This window comes from Empidonax traillii, unplaced genomic scaffold (genome assembly GCF_003031625.1).
Source record: "Empidonax traillii isolate 1590-97213 ecotype Southwest subspecies unplaced genomic scaffold, ASM303162v1 scaffold1264:size140996, whole genome shotgun sequence".
Classification (NCBI taxonomy): domain Eukaryota; kingdom Metazoa; phylum Chordata; class Aves; order Passeriformes; family Tyrannidae; genus Empidonax; species Empidonax traillii.
The window spans coordinates 115,192-134,792 of NW_020956457.1; the positions used below are offsets into that span (position 1 = coordinate 115,192).

Genomic DNA, 19,601 nt, shown 5'->3' on the forward strand with positions numbered 1-19,601 from the left:
GCGTGTTGAGTGGAGCGGCCGCGGCTGCCGCCCCTTCCTGCCGCTACCCCGTCCCTGAGCCCCGCGCCCTCCCGCTCCCACCGCCGGTCCCAGCGGCCCCGGGACGCGCCGAGAGCGGCGCTCCGAGCGGCGCCCGGCGGGAGCCTTTGTCTCGGTGTCCGGATGAGGAGAGCCCGGGCCGCCTTCAGTGCCCTGACTTTTATTTTTGTTACATTCTTTTTTTTCCCTGTATGCTTGAAGATTCTTAAACCGTAGCCCAGATTTTTTCCTTTTTAAAAAAATTTTTTAAATTTATTTATTTTTTATTTCCTCCACGCGTTGAATGAACTAATCAAGATGGATAAGAAATCATTTGAAACCGTGCTGGATGAAATTAGAAAGGTAATGGCTTCTCGTTTTGTGTGTTATATTAGTTTAATAATTTGATTATAGGCTTTAGGAGAAGGAGTAATGGGTACAAATTGAAAGTGGGGAAATTTTGGTTAGATATTAGGAAGAAGTTCTTTACTGTGAGAGTGGCGAGACACTGGAACAGGTTGCCCGGAGAGCTTGTGGATGCCCCAGCCATAGCAATGTTCAAAGCCTGGTTGGATAAGGCCTTGAACAACTTGGTCTAGTGGCAGATGTCCCTGTCCATGGCAGGGGGCTTGGGACTAGATCGTCTTTAAGGCCCCTTCCAACTCCTTAACTTTCTATGATTCTGTTCCCCTTGATGAACACACGAGGTGAGGGTTTTTGTGTTCTATAATAATCCCTTCAGGATTCAATACAGACTAAATTTCATCACGTTGTGAAGAACTAATCCTGTATTGCTGATGTATTTTAGTGTTTGTGTGTCGAATATAACAGTGTAAAACTGCTGTGACATGCTTCCTCGCTTTAAGATGTTTTTAATGTCTCATAAAACTGACGTTGGATGTCCACACTGGTGCCACTGAACTACGTGTGCCTCAAGAGCCCTATTTGAAATAAGCACTTGAATAAGGTTATTGCAGCATTGTCATTGTCAAGGAAAAACATTTATCTCCTATTTGGGGAAAAGGGCTGCCTTTGCTTGGCCTGATCGGAGACAATGTGAGGTATACAGCTTTTATATGGTGATTTAAGAGATACAATGCACAAATAGGACATAAGAGCTGATTTCAAAGTTGCACTCAGCAGTCCTTGGAAGACACATCTCTCACAGCTTAGGAGTGTGTGCACAGCTTCCTCCAGGATGTAAATCCCACATTTTGATGCTTGCTCTAAGGTGTGTTTCTGCATCCCCTCTTTAAAAACTGATGGAGCAAAATAGCTGCTAGCTGTGGGGATTAGAGATAGAAACCTGGGCTTCCTGGTGTTTGACAGGTCTCTCTCTCTGCATAGAGGCCTGCATTTAACAGGAAAGCTAGCTGTTAGTGGTTGGCATAGTTACCGAAATGCTGGAGGTGGAAAAAGAGAGAGAAAAAAACCAGAACGTCTGAGATTATTTTTTCCTGTTTTGCATGGGAAGTAGAAGTCTGTAACAATGTATTTTGTTGCAGTTAAGCAGAGGTTATTGAAGTGTCACAGTAAACAGTTATGTATCCTGCTAAAGCTATCTTGGTGTGAAAATGAAGGGCTTGTTTCAGATAAGATTGCCTCGTGGCAGAAAAGCGATCCTTAGCATTTTTGTAATAAGAGGGCGCCTTTTTGTTACGTTGGTTTGTCTAGGAAAGGTTAATTTCCTTTGTTTGGACTTGGGTACTAGATTTGAGTTGCAGTTCAGTTTCTCTTCAGCATGAGGCCCAGCAATGGCTGCAGTTGCCATATCATTATTTTGCAACATACTGAGGTATAAATCAGTGTGCAGCAGAAGCCCCAGGGATGAGTCTTTTTTATCACATCTGCATTTACTAGCATTTTTGCATAAGGTCATGGTCATAAATTCTCCCTTATAAAATAGGTATGTATATAACCAGCTAAAAACGTGACAGGCTAATAAGATATTTCAGGATGTGAACTTCCCAGTTAAGAATTTATGTGGAAAATCTGAGAACAACAACAACAAAAAAATTAAGGCACAACTTGCGCATGAATGGTTTCTGTGAGAATTCATGGTGGGAGGGAGTAATGTTTCAATTATTGCTACTGCAGTGCAGTCCTTTAGAATACGCTCTGTGATTACTAAAGACTTCAGACAAAAGGGTTTTGACATGTGATTTTAGGCAATTATGTTTCCTCTATGCTATCTGCCTGTATTCCTGTAAGCCTAACTTGCAGTTGATCTAAGGATCAGTGCTGTGCTGTGTTAATAATAGCTGTGCTGTTGCAGTGTAACATTCATTGCCCAAATGCTGATTTTGTGTCTTTGCTGCTATGTTTTTGTCTAAGCTTCATTTCTAGCTCTGTGGTAGAACCTTCTTTATTTGTGATTCATAAGTTAGTTGTGTTAGTGTGTTTCATTCTCAGTCCTGCATTTAGGAGGAACAAATATTTAAATGTCTTCCTGTGTAGCTTAGTATTATTTTCCCCATATGTATTTATGATTATTATCAAAATAAACTTTGGGGGTTTTGTTTGTTGTTTCTTCCATAAATATACATAGTATTAATTTCTGTTTATGTTCTTATTACAAAGTCATTCAGTTGTTGATTTAAGAAAGAAAAGTAACATTTGTTTTGGTAAAAAAATATGACATACCATGCTCTTTTCCAAAATACATGTAGAAGGAAGGGACAGAAGAAAAAAATGAGTATGAAGAGAGAAATTCTTTTCCCTCTGTGGCTTCAGTGTGTCTGATAGTGTTTGTCTCTTAATAAGGTACAGAAGGGAAGATAGTTGCCTCAAACAGTATCCAAGTGAGTTTCCGTGCACCTGTGCTACTCACAGTCAGATTGCGGAGATGAAGGCCTTCATGTCTGTCTGTGTGGAGGGACGGGAACAAAAAAATTTAGAGTAGGAGTAGATTGTAGGGCTATTGGGAAGAAGATAGAAATGGGCGTGGGAGTGAAGCTGAAGGTGATTTGAGAATACGCATGAGATCTCGCAGTAGATGGAGACTTGGAAACTGGGGAAGAAAGGTGTTTGCACTAGTTTTGGGCAGGAATTCAGCTGTCTCCTGTCTTCTTTATGTCTTGTACCCATCTCAGTGACTGGGTATGAGGAGAGGAAAGAAGTCCTGGCTATTAGGTAGCTCACATGGTTATCAACAGAACTGTCTCACCACAAAGGAAAAGTGCTGCATCAAAGTACTGCGCTTTATTTGTTTTGTGTGATTGCATGTTAAAGTTAGAAATCTGAAAGGTAATGATAAGACATCATCCACCTCTGGAGCAAGCTTTGCTGTAATCTTAATTGTTTCTGTACAGACTTGTTATCCAGTCCCTTCATAAATTCACTGAAGTAAGATGCTTTGCTACTTTGTTACAGAGAACATACAGTGAGATTGTCTGAATAATCAACTGTTTAACGTAAAATTGATATAAAGCTTTGGGGCAAAAAGAAGAGTGATGATGATGATGTTCTCTCAGTAGTTATAAACAAAATAAAAAAGCAACATGAACTCAATAAAAAATGGGTAACTTTTTAAACAGAAGAATGAAATCACTTCTGTTTTTCACTGTTCTCAATTATCTAAGGAATATACTGTTACTTCAAAATGCTGTGGTGTGATTGATGCAAATGTCACTTTGTAGGAGCAGAAATTTTTAGATTAATAAATTAGTAGATGATTGTGCTATAACTATAATTTTGGGGGGACTAATTGTACAACTTTTTTTTCTGTATCTTTTAGGCTGTATTGACTGAGTACAAATTAAAAGCTATTGAATATGTTCATGGATACTTTTCTAGTGAACAGGTAAAGTCAATACTGTCATGGGTTTAACCAGAGCTATTGTTTTTGTGTATTCACTAATACAGGCTGTCTCCAACTGTACCAAAGCAGAACATATTAGCTTTTTTATTATTAACTGAGAATATTTAATTCATTGTTATTATATCAGCATTAAACAGTGAAAAAATAGTTCCAAGTTGTTTTGTCATCAAAGTCACTACATTTTTGGCTGTGTGTGGAAAATGGTATAAATTTATCATAATGGAATTTAGAATTATTTTGCATGTGTTGTCTAAACAGGTATGAAGTAATAATTATCCAACTTATTTTGATACTATGTAGATTTTTTCCTGTTGCTTTTTCTGCTGACTTTTTTTGGTGCATATTTGGTAAATATGCTGTTTGAGATACTGAATGTTTATAAGCTTTTCCAGAGATAGATGATTCTTTTTTTATTGTAATACTGGCTCATTGTTTTGCATATATGCTAATATATAGAGAGTAGTAAGTATATATTTTAAATATTTCCATGGAAAATCTTCGTCTTGTAACAGATTTTTTAAAAGTGCCTACTTAGAAATAAAAACAATTAGGTGCTAGTAGGCATTGATAATCAAACATGCAGACGAATTTTTTTAGCAGTATACCACTGTACTATAAAAATGTAAAGATCATATTGATGCTCTTAGCATGCATTTTTAGTATATATAAAAGATTAATTGAAGGCCTTACTGTTGCAGGTTGTTGAGTTACTGAGATACTTTTCCTGGGCTGAACCACAGCTCAAGGCAATAAAGGCTCTACAACATGTAAGTTCTTGTGACATAATCTTGTGCAATAAATTTGATTTTATAATTAAATTTTATTTTAATTTTGTGATATCTACTTTTGCAACTGATGACTCATTGTACCCTTTATAATCTTCAAAGTTTCCTCTTCATCTGCTGCTTCTTCAGGGTATCTTTTCTAACTAAAGTGTCTTTTACTTTCCTATGTATCACAGGAAGAGATGTAACCCTTTGTAACTACTGTTAACTCTCCTGATTTCTTCGCTTTGAGCAAGTGCTGTTTGAAGCTGCTTGTTCATAATTTACATATAGGATCTCTTTCCCAATGGAAGGGAGAGACTGTTAAGTGTTTACTAAAACACACCATGTGAAGTTGTTACTGAGTTGTATTCTGAGTTTAAAATAATTTTACTGCTTTATTTTATGTGCACTTTTTTTCTTTCTTGTTTTCTTGTCAGAAAATAGTGGCAGTTCCAGCATCAAAAATGGTTAATATTCTCAACTGCTTCACATTCAGTAAAGATAAACTTATTGCCCTTGAAATCTTAGCTTCGTAAGTATCTTTGATGCTGTATTTCCTTAACTTGTATTGGTTTTGATAGTGTTTGAGTATATAAAACTTTACATACTTCTAGAAGGAGACACTGTACCTGGTTAAGGTAAAGCACAAATCCATTACTTATTTGTGAATTAGAAGAATTAGAAGTAGACATTTTAGAAGTAGACATAAGGCTGAGAGAATTGGATTTGTTCAGCCTGGAAAAAAGGCTTGGAGTTGGCCTAATTTCATCCTTCCAGTGCCTGAAGGGAGGCTACAAGAAAGATGGAGAGAGATTTGTTACAAGGGAATGTAGTGCCAGGACAAGGGGGAATGGCTTCAAACTGAAAGGGAGTAGGTTTAGATTAGATATTAGGAAAAAAATCCTTACTATGAGGCTGGGACAGGTTGCCCAGAGAAGCTGTGTATAACCCATCCTTGAAAGTGTTCAAGGTCAGGCTAGATGGGGCTCTGAGCAACTGGGGCTAGTGGAAGATGTCCCTATCCTTGAAAAGCCTTTTAAGTTAAGTAAATAGATCTCTTAAATTGACAAATCTATGGTCTATAAAAGATGTATAGATACTCCATGTTTATGGAGAAAGTTGTGTTTTTTTGTACTGAACACAGCTGCTTCAAAGGATCTACTACCTACGCATGTTTACGTTAGAACTCTGCTGCTTGGCTCAGGGGATTTATTATAAGAATATTGCTGTGTTTGGGATTGTTTTGTTTTGGTTTTTTTTTGCTTAAAGTATATCTGCCTTGCCTATGAATGCTGTATATTACAACCTGCTTGAACTTTCTGGGGCATATAAATTCATGATCTAGATGCCCATAAAACAATTAAGACTGAGGATATAGACATAATCTGGCTTTTGCAGTTGAGTTTAAGGAAGCCATGTGAATGCTCCTAGTCTATTTCAGACCAAAACAAAACAGGGTAGCCTAAGGAAAGTTAGTCAGTGGCACATTAGAACTCTTCAGTGGCTAACTTAGCTCATGTGGTGGAAAGCATGGTGACTTCTTTAGCTGTTGAATTTCTACAGTACAAGAGCATAATAAGGGAACCTTGATTAGAAATCCTAACCCAAATCTATATGCTGCTTACTTTGTTAATCAGAAATAGGGAACAAAGCTGAAAGTTCATTTACATTTTAATAACGTTCTTTGAGACGTTTTTCATGTCTTCATTCAACATCCTGCTGATTTCATTTTTGTCTAATATCCTCCTTTGAGAAGTCCTCCTTTTTGGTACCATGTTGTATTTCTAGTAGTTTGGATGGCACAGGTAATATTTGACAGAATGATGCTGTGATCAGGATTTTGAAAAAAGGCAGGTAGAAGCAGGCATTGGTCTCCTTGTACTCACACATTTTATTTTTCCTAGCGTGTCTAGTGTTGTTTTGGGGAGAGGAAGAGTACTTTTTGGAACTATCTGAAGACTTTCACTAGCTCTTCAGAATGTGGAGAGAACTGCCTGGAGTTCATCTTTTTTGTTCTGGAGTAAATTAGATGAAAATTTGTTTTTCTACCAGATGAGCAAGAAACAGTGGCAAACTGAGTAGCTGCAGGTTTTCTGCTGTTTGAGGAATTGTGTGCTGGTAGCAATTAAAGCTTTCTAACAAACTGTTATGATGCAAAATTATTTTTTTCAACATAGTTATTTTTGCAATAAAGTTTGGCCATCATCATCCATTGTTCCACATTGATATTTATTTCTAATACCATGATTTACTTAGAGATATGAAGTCCATATTTAGGCTGGAGGTTTTTACTTTAATAACAGTAATGGTATGATCTGAGCTAATTATGGGGGTTTTTTATGTACTGTTGGGTAGTGGCTAAATAAGTGTTGGTCACTTTTCAGTGGTGTATTATTTCTACTTGTGCAAATGGAATGGCAGTAATTGTCTGTCACTGTCCTTGTAGCAACATTGTTGATGCTCAGAATTACCGCCTTATTGAAGATCTATTCAGAATTAATATGTCAGAGAAGAAAAGATGCAGAAGAATTCTGGAGCAGGTAATCAAGATACACTACTATCCCTGGTTCTGTCAAATACAGTGTTGTTTCCAGTCTTACAGTCGTTGTGGGGTCAGAACTTAGCATGATGACTGTTGAGAACTGGTGGTGAAAGATAAGCTGAAAGCAACTGCAAAAAGTTAAGAGCTATGTAATGCCTGTGGAACAAAAGGGGAAGTTTCTGTAGGTGTTAGGAATTTATGGAAAAGGTAGCGCAGAATTGCAACCAATGCTGAAGGAAACAGTTTGTGTTTGTTTTAGAGAACACCAAGGGCTTAAGCCCAAGTTCAGTCTAAGCAGAACTGGTCCGAGTAGAGTTATTCAAAGTAAAGGGGACTTTGGCAGAACCTTACACTTAATTGGATTATTTGGAAAAAGATTTGAGACAAAGATTTCAGCTGTTCCATGTAGGTTGCTTCATGCAGTCTAAATGTCATGAAATAGTAAAGTTCCTTTAAAGCATTCAATTGATAGAGAATAATGTTCTTTCTTGATTATTTTGCAGGCTTCCAAGACAGGTTGTAAGGCTCCTCATGCTATGATATCATCCTGCGGCATGATTCCTGGCAATCCTTATCCCAAGGGCAAACCAAGCCGCATAAATGGAATTTTTCCCGTAAGTATGATCCTATGCTTTTGCTTTTCACAAATGAGCTCTTGATTTAGGATTTACTGTAGTATAACCAAAACTAAAATTGATATACATGGAAGGAGGACTGGGGTCAAAAGCAATGTGCATTTGTTGGAAGTTTTTTGTTTGATTGCTTTTTAATACATCATTCCACATTTATAGGGAACTTGCATTATTTTTATTTGCCTATTCTTTCTATGTGCTTGAAGTAAAGATTACTTCGTAAATTAGACATTTTTCATATCAGGAACACATTGTAAAATCCAGCAGTATTTGGCAGAATCAGGAGATGTGTAAAGGGCCTTACTGGTAGGTTGATCAGATGGCTTAATATGGTCACTACAGTACCACTGCTAATCTTAGTGTAGTTCTTGAACAACCGTATTAAGTATTTTCTGTGAATGCTTAAGGGACTATGAAATATAAGTTATCACATCCACAAGTCAAAATGCAGAATTCCATCATCAACATGGACTGTTTAAAATGCCTCTCTTTACAAAAGCTCAGTGTTACAAACCAGGCTATTGGAATGATGTTACTCATCATTTTACAAGCCTAAAGCACTGTTGTTTTTTTTCTGGCAAACATGGTTACTTTCAGAAGTTTAAAAATTATATGTAGAAAAAGGTGAAATATGCCAGAAATTTTATATCAGTATTTGCTTCTAAATTAATACTTTGTTCAATTTTCTTTTGTTTCAGGGAACCCCTATCAAAAAGGACACAGAAGAATGTACTAATGAAGGAAAGGGAATAGCGGCCCGTATACTTGGACCGTCCAAACCAGTATGTCTAATAAATAACTAAATAAATGAAACTTAACCCAAAACAACCACCAGCGAATTCAATGAGGCTTTGTTAAGAAATGCTCTCATGTTGCAAGAAGATTGTAGAGCAGCAATTTAATTGAGGCTAAACTTCTACAATAAAGTTAATATGACCTACTATGTTTTTATTTACCTTGAAAATAAGCTGTAATTTTTAGCTGTGGAGAGGAGGATTCTCTGCTTGATACATTGTATGTGCATTTGAAGACAGAATTTAAATTACAGTAGCAGAAGACAAAGCTAAAAGCATTTTTAGTAGTCCATCATGAGCTGACCTCTGTGGATTTCCTACATGGACACAAAAATGTCTATATCTCGGGCAGTTGAATTACAGCAGTGCTTTTGAAGGAGCTTCTTGTTTCTTAACAACACAGCTGATCTCTATTTCAAAATTCTTAAACATTTGGGACAAACTTTCAGTGAACCTGTTACTCTTTTGAAGTACTGTTTGAATGTTTTATTATCACTTCTATTATGAGATATTTCCTAAAAGCTATATTATTTTAAAGGTACAGAAATATACAGAAATACCTTCAGAAATATTGGTTAGGTTTGAATGTGCTAAATCTTTAAAATGAGAACTCAGTCCAAGACTGCAGAGTGTGAGAACTGCAAGGCAGAAAGGAGTTCCCTTTCTCACCTCTGCTCAGTTTCATATTAAAATTTAAATTGAAATTTAATCTACTTTTCACTCACGTTAGGGATTTCAGGGAGTTTTTAAGGTAGTTGGTAAGAAAGTGATGCTTGTTTCATTCTTCTCAGAAAAGAGTGAAATACTTGCACTGACTATGCATATTATAAAGTTCATATCACATATATTTATAGTGAAGAATGCCTGTATGTAGTAGTATCTGAATGTTAGCTTTTTGTCTGAGAAACATTAGGTAATACTTTCACTATTGCCCTTTCCATTTGTTTTTTACGTAGGCTCCATCAACGTACAATCCGCACAAACCAGTTCCATACCCCATCCCACCATGTCGACCACATGCAACTATTGCACCAAGTAAGTCTTCTATGTGTTCTAGCTTGATGCTATTGTTTTATGCATTTGCTTTTTAAGTAGTGTGTCAAATGTCAGGCTCTCTCAAGAGAATTGCTCCTAGTAAAATTTGGATCACAACACATGCCATTCAGGCAGACATTGGCAAAAGCCAGCATCCAGCCTGGATGACTAACTGGTCTAGCTTTTTGATGAAGGAATGTCTTGCAGTCTTGAAAATGTTCTTTTAAAGCGGGAGATGCCTATTGGTTCATTGAGGTATGGGTTCTTTTGACAACAGATGTGTATTGCATTTGTTATTTTAGGTGCTTACAACAATGCTGGCTTAGTTCCAATGGCTAATGTCATAGCTCCAGGCTTAGCAGCTCCTCCACCATACACTGCTAATCAAGTGGCATCAGGTAAAACATGCATATCTTTAAAAATATTGATGGTATTGATTTTCTAGTTCATTGCAGTGAGTGTATCATTCACTGCTGGAGTTTTATTTGCTTTTTAAATAACAAACTGTTGTTCTCTGTTTAGAAAATGAAGACCTTTCCAGCCAAGCAAAACCTTCCCAAAATCAAGGTAAATTGCAAATCCCCAGGGGGATTTTTATGTTGATTGTATCTTTGTTATTTGTTCAGAAAATGTTAACAACTTACTTGTTTAGTGGGGTCTTCTCAAGCCTCTAATTGTTTAACTAGTGTTGGAATATGATTCCTTGAAAGTGAAGAAAAAAATCATCAGGTATTCGGCACTTAGAGGCATTGTTACTTTAAAATTCATCCTTTTGTGTTATCAAAGTTTCATATTCTTCTGTATATAAGTATGTGGGAAATCATGTAAAAAAGTAAATCAGAATATGTTTTGCAATGTAGTGCACTGAAATACTTCAGTGAATCTTTGCAGTTGTTGAAACTCTGGACACCTATTGGAAAACTCATTCACATTTTAGTTTCATGTAGCAGTTGCAATAGGAAGGTAGAAGTACAAGGGAGATTCAGAGATTCTTGAATGTCTTATCCCAGACTGTTATATCCAGCTATGTCTCCCTGCACTTTTGTCTTACCTTTCAGATCCCTTTCTTTTTACAAAGACAGTTGTGCATTTTTTGTTGTTTTTATTTGTGTGGTACTTTGTACGCTTAGTATAAATCATAATCAGTAATCCCATAAGGAACTACTTATATAAAGGCTTTGATAATACTTTGTTAGGTTTGATAAATAGAAACTTAGAATCTACTGACTGTTGAGTCAGGCATATTGACAAATACTGCAAATAGATAAAATGACCATGATAAGTTTAGCTACTGGAAATATTCTTAGGGATGAAAAAAAAAAGTTTTGTCTTTTCTCTGTGCCCAAGGATAGTTCTACAGAAATGTTTCAAAGACTCATTTTATTGTTATATACCCCTCCATGAGTGTGCATGTATTTTACAAGGTAGTTAATACAGTGAATAGTGTAAGGAAATATTCTGTAGGAGAGAAATTCAATAACAGCTCTGAGTTCTATTGCAGCTGTATTTCGTTGATTATCTTGGCTGTTAGAATTAAATAACTGTGATCTTCAGGAAAGTTTTCAGCTTAGAATAAGGAAAGAACAGAATCCAGAACCGGGCAGTCTTTTTTTTTTTTTTTTTTGAAAAGAGTATTTTGAAGGAAATAGTTTTTTTTGCAGACTTGCTAGTTTTAGAGTTTCAAGATATACAAAACAGGAGTTTGTCATATCAACTTAGGTCCTAGATTTTAAAGATTTTTTTGGATTTGTGTGTGTATATGTAGAATTGAGGAAAGAGAGAAATTGAGGCTGTTACAGAGCTGTGGGTAATAAGTTGGACTGGTTGGATCAGTGATTTGCTTACAGTTGAACAGATTACTTCAAAAGTAAAATAAACCACAAAAGTTGAGAGGAATGATTTATTAACTTGTTCATATTCCACAGGAAACTAGAGGCAGGCATATCAAGGCTCCTGAGATGTTAGTGTTGTTAAATGCAGCTTTTTTCCATTAATCTCCACCTCCCCATTCACAGTGTGCCTTCCTGTTTTCCTCCACCTTGACTGATGTCTATAACTTACTTTGTAGGATTGACACAAGCTGATACTCTTAGTGGCAGGTGCTTTCCTTGATTACAGACACCTGACTAAAGGCTTCTAGAAATATTTTTTTATAAAGTCGAGTGTCCAGGTTAATTTAATACTGTAGTGTGATACATGAATTTAAAAGTGTACCTTCTTAGAATCAAAATCTGAAGGAAGCACAGTGAAGAGAATGACCTGATTTTGAAGGAAAGAAAACTACCAGCACCTGAAATCAGCTTTCTTCAGTTGTTGACTAAACTTCTCTGAAATCATGATACATTGAATTAACTGGTTCTGAAGGAAATTCTGACCTTCAGTGAGAGTGGATGCAGAGGAGCCCAGGTGATCTGATGCTGATTTGGGTACTGCGAAATATTAGGGACTAGAGGGAGGGTGTTTACCTGTATCACTTAGATGCTCTTACAGAGTATATTTGAGTGTATCTGACTGTTTTGCATGAGATCATGAAGAGGTAGCAGATGTCACAAAATGTTTTAAAAAGAAGTGGTAGTCCACATGATGTACGACTTGTGTGATGTGATTGTATGTACGTTTTTGGTTTGTTTTCATAGGTTCCAGTATCCATTGTTTATATATAGTCATTGTGTGTTAGCTATTGCCTGTGTATCATACTTTGAAGTGCTGTATAAAATGTTTTTGTGTTGATTTCAAACACTTCTGACAGTTTCAAGCATTCTTACTGGTTTTGTTTCTTTGCAGCTTTTTCTGCACAAGCGAATCAGCTCTTTACTCCTCATGGTTCTAATCCTTCAACACCTGCTGCTACTCCAGTCCCTACCCCATCACCTGTCAAGGCAATAAGCCATCCATTAACACCTGCAACTCCACATATCTCTGGGATGAACATGTCTACTCCTGTCCTTCCTGTTTTCCCAGGACAAGTCTCCTCTTCCATCCATACATCTCAGCCATCCACCCCAACCCCTACTGTCATCAAATCCCTTTCATTGCCTGGTGTTCCTGTCACATCTGTTCACAGTGCAACCTCTACCCCTGTTCCTGCCGTTTTTTCTGGACTGGCCTCTATACCCCCTGCTATGCCTGCTCCGCAAGGTTCTTCCACTCCATGCGCCACACCTGCGCCTAGTGAAGCTTTTGCATCTGCTACTACACCATTTGCTGGCCTCCCGTTTCCTGCAACCTCTTCTATTGCTTCTGCTAATAATCCTGCTCCATTGTCATCAGTTTTTGCTGGCCTCCCTTTGTCCTTACCACCCAATGCCCAAGGGATTTCTAGTCCGGTTCCATCTACAATTGCTAATTCTCCTGCCACTACCATTCCTGGTTCACTTAGCTTACCTAACCCAATTTTGTCTGTCTTAAAGGGATTTCTGACATCAAATGACACTTCATTAATCAATTCATCTGCTTTACCTTCTGCTGTGACAAGTGAGCTTGCTTCTTTATCTGCTCTTGCTAATCAAAGCTCTGACCCTCCCACTTCCTCTGTCAACAAATGTTACACTCCATCAGCCACCCCCACCCCACAGCGTTCTTCCACACCTGGGCTGGCTATATTTCCAGGTCTTCCATCCCCATCTGTAGCCAATTCTAGTTCCACTCCAACATTGCCTGCACAGTCACCTTTAACCACTTCGCCGTCAAATATTCCAGTCAACTGTGGCTCATCAGCCTCCCTCTTGCATGGCACAAGCCCTACTAACCCTGACCAGCAGCTCTCATCAGCCCCAGCTGCCACAAGTATCCCAGTTCTGGTCAAAACAGAACCCATGAGTCCCACCCTCTCGGCCTTCAAAGGTCCTTCTCATGCAGCCAGCCCTTCTCATGGCACTATAGGACTGTCAGCACTTGGGCGTGCATACACCTCAGCAGCTTCAGTGCCAGTCAGTTTACCCAGTTCCCTGAATCCAGTGCTGTCAGGTCTCTCTTCTTTGAGTGCTCCTCTAAACAATTCCAGTTCTCTGGCTTCCATTTCCCTCACTCCACATGGCTCCTCTGCTCCCATTGCCCCTGTGTTCAATGGACTTCCTCCTTTTACGTCTCTAACCAGTAACTTTGCTTTTACTGGTAACCCAGCACTTACACCCCCCGTCACTCTCCCAGGGTCTTTGTTAGCTACTCCGTCTACAACCGCTTCAGCCGTGCCTGCCCCCCATGTGAGTTCCACTGCTGCCGTACTCTCAGGACTCGCCGCCTCAGCAACAGCAACAGCTCCACCCTTCTCGCTTAACTTGTCCAGTGCCGTCCCTTCCCTTTTTTCTGTTGCCCAGGGACCTCTGGGATCATCAAACCCATCCTTCCCCGGTTTTCCTGTCTCTAACACACCCTCTGTCACTCCTGCTCTCCCTTCTTTCCCTGGCCTCCAGGCATCTTCTGCAGTAGCAGCAGTTGCACCGTTGCCAGCAGCTGCCACAGCCCCATCTCCGGCTCCGGTCCTGCCAGGGTTTGCCTCGGCCTTTAGTTCAAACTTCAACTCTGCACTTGTTGCTCAGGCTGGGTATGTTTCTGTTTCTGAAGGAGGTCAGAACTGTTTCTTTTTCTCTTGAGAAAAAAAATGATTTAACTTTAGGTGTAGATGTTATTTTTGCTCATAGTTAGTAATTGCAGATAATTTTTAAAGTTAGTTCACTAGTAAATTTCTACTTGTCTTTAGAAGCTGATAAAGAAGTGACTAAATAGGTTGTCCTCAGTAGTCCCTATTATGACAGTCCAAACCAGTGAGGTGCTGAGTGATTGTATTTCCCAGATGAGGATACTTGGCACCTCCTAGGTTTTTACGAGAATGGATTCCACATGGGCATCTATTGACACATACAGGTAATAGCAGACAATGTCTACGATGTTCCTATGTTTTAAGGAAGTACTCAGCATTAGCTCTTGTCTGTAAAGTTTTTTTGAGTGTGAACTGTAGGCACAGTACAAAAAATTCTGAGTTTCCTTCTTAGGTGTGCTTCAGACAGTCTTGGTTTGTATGTGCACGAGTAATTTGTGAGTAAAGTCAGGCTTCTGTTTGGAAATTCTGGCCTTATGAGGTTTAGAAAAAGAAGTGCTTTTCTAGTTTGTATAGACATAATCTTATAGAGAGGGAAACATAGGATAAAACATGGTGCAGATGTTCCTAATAATAGCTTCGTTTTGACATTGTTTCAGCTTGACTTCTGGACTACAGACACCAGGAAATGCGGTTTTTCCTGGTCTTTTATCTCTCCCTGGTATCCCTGGCTTTCCCCAAAGTGCCGCACAATCTTCCTTACAGGAATTGCAGCATAGTGCAGCTGCACAGTCAGCACTACTACAGGTAACGTGCCTGTTTGCTTACACTCTGTTGTTTCCAGTGATCATTTGAGCATCTCCTTGTGTGCTAACTTCTTAGGATTAGTTCAAGTCAGTAAATGATTTAAACCCCTAACCTACATGAGAACTCATTACAAGGATGATGATAAAGAACAACTGATATTGACTTTTTGCTCAGGGCTGATGTACAGTGCTTATGGATGCAGTGTACGTTGTAAATGTGATTAAACCCTTTTCAAAAACTCTTTGTAAAATGGGGAGAAGTAAAACAAAGAAAAGATAATGCAAATGAAATTTTTGCTGGGTTTGTGTTAAGCCTAATGGCCTGACCATGTAGTTGCAAAATTTGTGCTCAGTTCCAGTCTGACATTTGAATAACTTACAGATTTTGTGGACCCTTTGTTGTGAGTTACATGATTCTACACATGTAATCAGATTGTCTTGAATTTGTGTCTGTTGTGGTTGTGCCTTTCTCTTGGTGGTTCCCATATATAAATTGTTATAATACAAGCTTGAAGTGGCTTTGGATAATGTGTAGTCTCATCATCTCTTGTCCATGAAACAATTTGTTTCATTCATCAACCTACATAAGTTACCTAAAACTACCATCAGACTTTGCGCTGATATGTTTAGTTTGTCTTTTGTTAAAAACAGCATCTGTGCTGATTAAGAATTCTATTAGGAAATCTGTCCTTCTCCACAAAATACTAAAAGAGGCAGTTGAGTGTCTTGAATTAATGTTTTCTCTCTTTTGTGACACATCAGTGTTGAAATGGAGCATGTGTCTAAGTCCTATTCAGTGTGCAGAATATTGTCAGATATCTTTTGAATATCAGGGGATTGGAAGCAGCAAGTTATTAGGCCATGCTGCTTTTGCAGCTCAGGAATCTGTTTATTCTGTAGAAATCTATGTATGCAGATTGAATTGAGGGAACATAATTTTTCTTATTTACAAGTTTCAATCAGTAAAAGTAACACTTATCTACTTGAGCAGTGAAGAGAAAGGAAGTTCGAACTCACTGAAATACTACAGCTCCTGATTAAGCTATGCTCTCCAAATCAGCTGGTGCTTAATCCACTGGAAAGAAAATGCCATTAACACTTTTGTGTTTTCCCTCTTAATCCAACTGCTTTCTTCATTCTCTGGTATTTCAGAGAAATAGTTGCACTACAGTTTAACATCTGTGAATAGATGCATTTCTCATCTCTGTTCTTTGCACACTTGAGATTATGAATCTTTTTTTTTTTTTTTTTTTTGCTTGAGTTGGACTGGTATTGTGGCTGAAATTTTGCTTGATTCAGATTTTTGTTTGTTTCCTTGTTTTTATCAGTGCTGTTTTCTAACTTCTTCTCTTCCTTAAAGGCGCATTCTGCTTCTGCTCTGGAGAACTATACAGCTCAACCTGAAGGTTTTGCTAACTATCCATCAACACCAGGAACACCATTTTCATTGCAGACAAGTCTGCCCCAGAGTGGATGGCAATAAATACCAGACATTTTTAAAGACTGGAATGTTTGCTTGACAGAGCCTGATCCTATTCATTTTGAAGGCTGTCTCTGCATTAGTGGAAGCATGGTCTGAGTTAGCAAAGAAGGGGAAAACATGAGGCTAAAATTATTCCAGGAGGCTGTGTCAGATGTCAAACTTAATTTGTGATTGCATTCAGTTGATTCAGGGTCTGATCCTGTGAATTACTGAGCATCCTTGACTCTCCTTTAATCTTAAGAGTCGAATGTTTGGTGTCTTACAGGATCAGGAACATTTAAACAGACGTTTATGTAAATAGAGGTAATTGACTGTCAAACTGAATGGGGAGAACAAGTATGCTTAATAGTGTGTATAAGCACCTATCCTTCTGTTATGTTTTGTATGGTATTTGTGGTTAATATAGAATGAGATCTAGGCTGAAACTAGATAATGAAAGCTGTAGATGATCTTTCATCTAGAAGCACACTTCTTGTGTGTGCATAGATCAGGGTCAGCTTATTTTTTTTGGATATTTCCTTTGTATGTATGAGGATCTCCTGTTAGCATCAGCAGTATGTTAAGGGGAGGGTAGATTAGAGGTGTGTGTGGGTTTTCTTACGCTTTGAAATATTGTCATGGGCTTGCTGCTGAATTGAGTACTCCTTTGTCTGAAGAAGAAAGCTAGGAAATGATGCTGTACTATATTTGGGTAGAAGTGAACTATGTTTAACTGGAGTATGGTTTAGCTAGCTAAGAATGCGTCTTTCCAGAGTACGTAGAAACATTCTAACTCGCCTCTAAAATAGTGTTCCATAATATTCTCCTTGCCCCCAACACCCCTCTGTGAATGAAATAATTGTACTGCGGATAGGCTTCCTATCCAGCACTTTTGACTGCAGACTTTTGTGAATGTTTACAGGCATGGGTCAAGTTCTTCTCTCCCTTGTACTCACAAACAAACTGGTTCTCTATGCTTTTCAGCTATAAACTTCAACTTGATGGTGCTTACGTTATCTTGTGAATACGAGTGGGAGCAGAATTTGGACCATGGATTTTTTTAGTATTTTTCCTTGGAAAGCGTACATGATTTTAAAGGCATATAGCTAAATTAACTGTTACGAGTTATGATGCAGCATATAGAAAGGTCTTGCTTTGTTAGTGAAATTCAGTTGTGCACTCTTCTAATAATGTTAGTACCTGTGGCAATGTGTAACGCGTCATTGAGTATCATCTATTTAAGATATACTCTTGATCATGTTCCAGAGACAATAGAGATGAATAATATTCAATCATGTGATTAAATTAAAATGTAGAGGATACTACACTGTAGAAAAGTTCTGCACCTAGAGTTTTACTTTTTTAAAGATTGATTCTGCTGGGAGATGTTGCTAATGTATTTTCTTTCAAGATGTGAACAAACTTTTTTAGAATGTTAACAAAAATTACTGTATTGGTTTTTAACATAATTTTTTTAAATAAAAAGTTTACAGTCATGGCAAAAAGGCTTTGCTGACTATTTGCATATTTACCTAAAATACAAATGAATAAACTCGTTTTTACTAAGATACTTCTAATGTTTGGTCTTGCTTATGCCATTTCTTTATGATGCAGAATTCTGTCCAGAATGATGAAACTGACTTCCTAAAGAGTAACAATAGAGATATTCTGTGAATTTTTTAGATGACAAATTTGGCAGCAATTGGATAGTTTTATATTTTAATAATCAAATTGACATATTATGTTAAATCTAAACATAAAAACATTGTGCTCTTGCTTTTTTCTTAAATTTTGTGAAACCTGTTGAACTATGATTTTCCACTCTGGACTGCTTTTAAAATTGGTGCATTTTATCTTGTCTCAAGAAATCTGTGGAAGAAATCTCTACCATCTTTCATTATACTTCTCATTCTTTTCATAATTTGTTCTTTGTAGATTTGTAGATCAATTGGAGAAGGAGAAAATAGAGATATAGATATCAAAGCAGGTTGACTTTTGTCCCGTAGATAGAAATGTAAAGCAGTTCAAAGTCAGTAAGCATTTTGTAACCATATTGTGGGCCTAAGTTTCATACCCTATTTTAATCCTAGTTTCCCCAATAATCAAAGTTTGAACTAATATACATTACCTTTTAGTAAAAAACAAGTAATATGCAGCTTTTATAAAAAAGTAGGCAGTTTGTACCTCTTTCTCAAAACGTTGAATGGCTGTGGGGTGTGGGGTTTTTTGTCTGAACATAGGACAACTCAAAGATACCGAAGAATTTGTGAAGCCTTGTTTCTCCAAATTAAAACAGGTGAGAAGTAGTGAAAATGCACTATATTAAATGCTTTTCTCCTGAAACAGTGTAGTTAGTGAGTGGTGTCTAGCCGCATCGTCCAGAGAAGAGTATTTCATCCATAGGTTTTACAGACACACTCCCATCTGTGTCAGACAAATGAATAATTCAAGAAGCATTAAACTGTCAAGTTTTTATGTCTTGGATGGGCTCTCTGGTTCTTAGTGAAACATGTTGAGCAGAATTATGTAAATTGAACTTTCCAGGGCTTAAAATTACGATAAAATTCAATTTCGTAAATATTTCTCCTGATGTAAAATCATTCTTTATTATTTTTTTTTTCTCTTCAGGAATAAAGTCTGTGTTCTTCATTGTAGCAAACTCCTGTGACCCAGCCTTGGAATATGTGAAAGAGGCGATTTCTCCTGAGCTCTTTCATGTTTTCTTGAGCACCATTTTTAAAAAACCAAGGAAATGTCTGTTCCTGAGGCAAACTACCTTACACTGAACCTGTGCTGGGAAAAGGCTTTGGCTGTGTGACTTTAATTCTGAACTAACTATGATTTTTTTCACTGTTCAAGTTGCCTATTACTGCTGTATTTCATCTGTGTTGACAGACTGCAAAGATAAGTCGAGTAAAGTGTTCTTTGAAATAAAATCTTTTTTGGAAGAACTACGAACATGCTGGGATTGTGTTTGCAAGCGTTTCAATGTTTCTTTCAAGTACTTTAATTACAGCTGCAGTGAATATGAGAGAAACAGAGCAATTTTCTGTCCTCCTCCTCCTCCTCCTATTTGCAAATGAGTATTGCGACTTTGCAAATGAGTATTGCAAGTGTGGCTGGGCCTGAAAGGAAACTTACCATGCTATGAACGTTCTTGTTTCTTGCAAATTGCCTTCCTTTCTGGA

General features: G+C 37.8%; 1 protein-coding gene across 2 annotated transcripts; it reads left to right on the top strand.

The window, feature by feature from the left end:
- The first annotated feature begins 237 nt into the window (after positions 1–237).
- On the top strand, positions 238–19,367 carry PROSER1 (proline and serine rich 1). 2 transcript variants are annotated; one of them, XM_027906239.1, is made up of 13 exons: positions 238–381; positions 3,755–3,820; positions 4,537–4,605; positions 5,043–5,137; positions 7,052–7,145; positions 7,651–7,761; positions 8,478–8,561; positions 9,530–9,608; positions 9,911–10,006; positions 10,131–10,175; positions 12,393–14,151; positions 14,805–14,952; positions 19,042–19,367. In XM_027906239.1, the coding sequence occupies exons 1-13, from the start codon at positions 337–339 to the stop codon at positions 19,045–19,047; spliced, it is 2,697 nt and encodes an 898-aa protein (XP_027762040.1). In that variant the 5' UTR covers positions 238–336; the 3' UTR covers positions 19,048–19,367. The 2 variants fall into 2 exon arrangements, with proteins under 2 accessions (XP_027762040.1, XP_027762039.1); XM_027906238.1 differs by lacking the exon at positions 19,042–19,367 and adding an exon at positions 16,312–17,983.
- The last annotated feature ends 234 nt before the right edge of the window (positions 19,368–19,601 follow it).

Coding starts and splice junctions, on each gene's coding strand:
- PROSER1 (XM_027906238.1), top strand. CDS start 337: ATGGATAAGAAATCATTTGAAACCGTGCTGGATGAAATTAGAAAG. Junction 382..3,754: donor TGCTGGATGAAATTAGAAAG/GTAATGGCTTCT, acceptor TGTATCTTTTAG/GCTGTATTGACTGAGTACAA. Junction 14,152..14,804: donor GCACTTGTTGCTCAGGCTGG/GTATGTTTCTGT, acceptor ACATTGTTTCAG/CTTGACTTCTGGACTACAGA.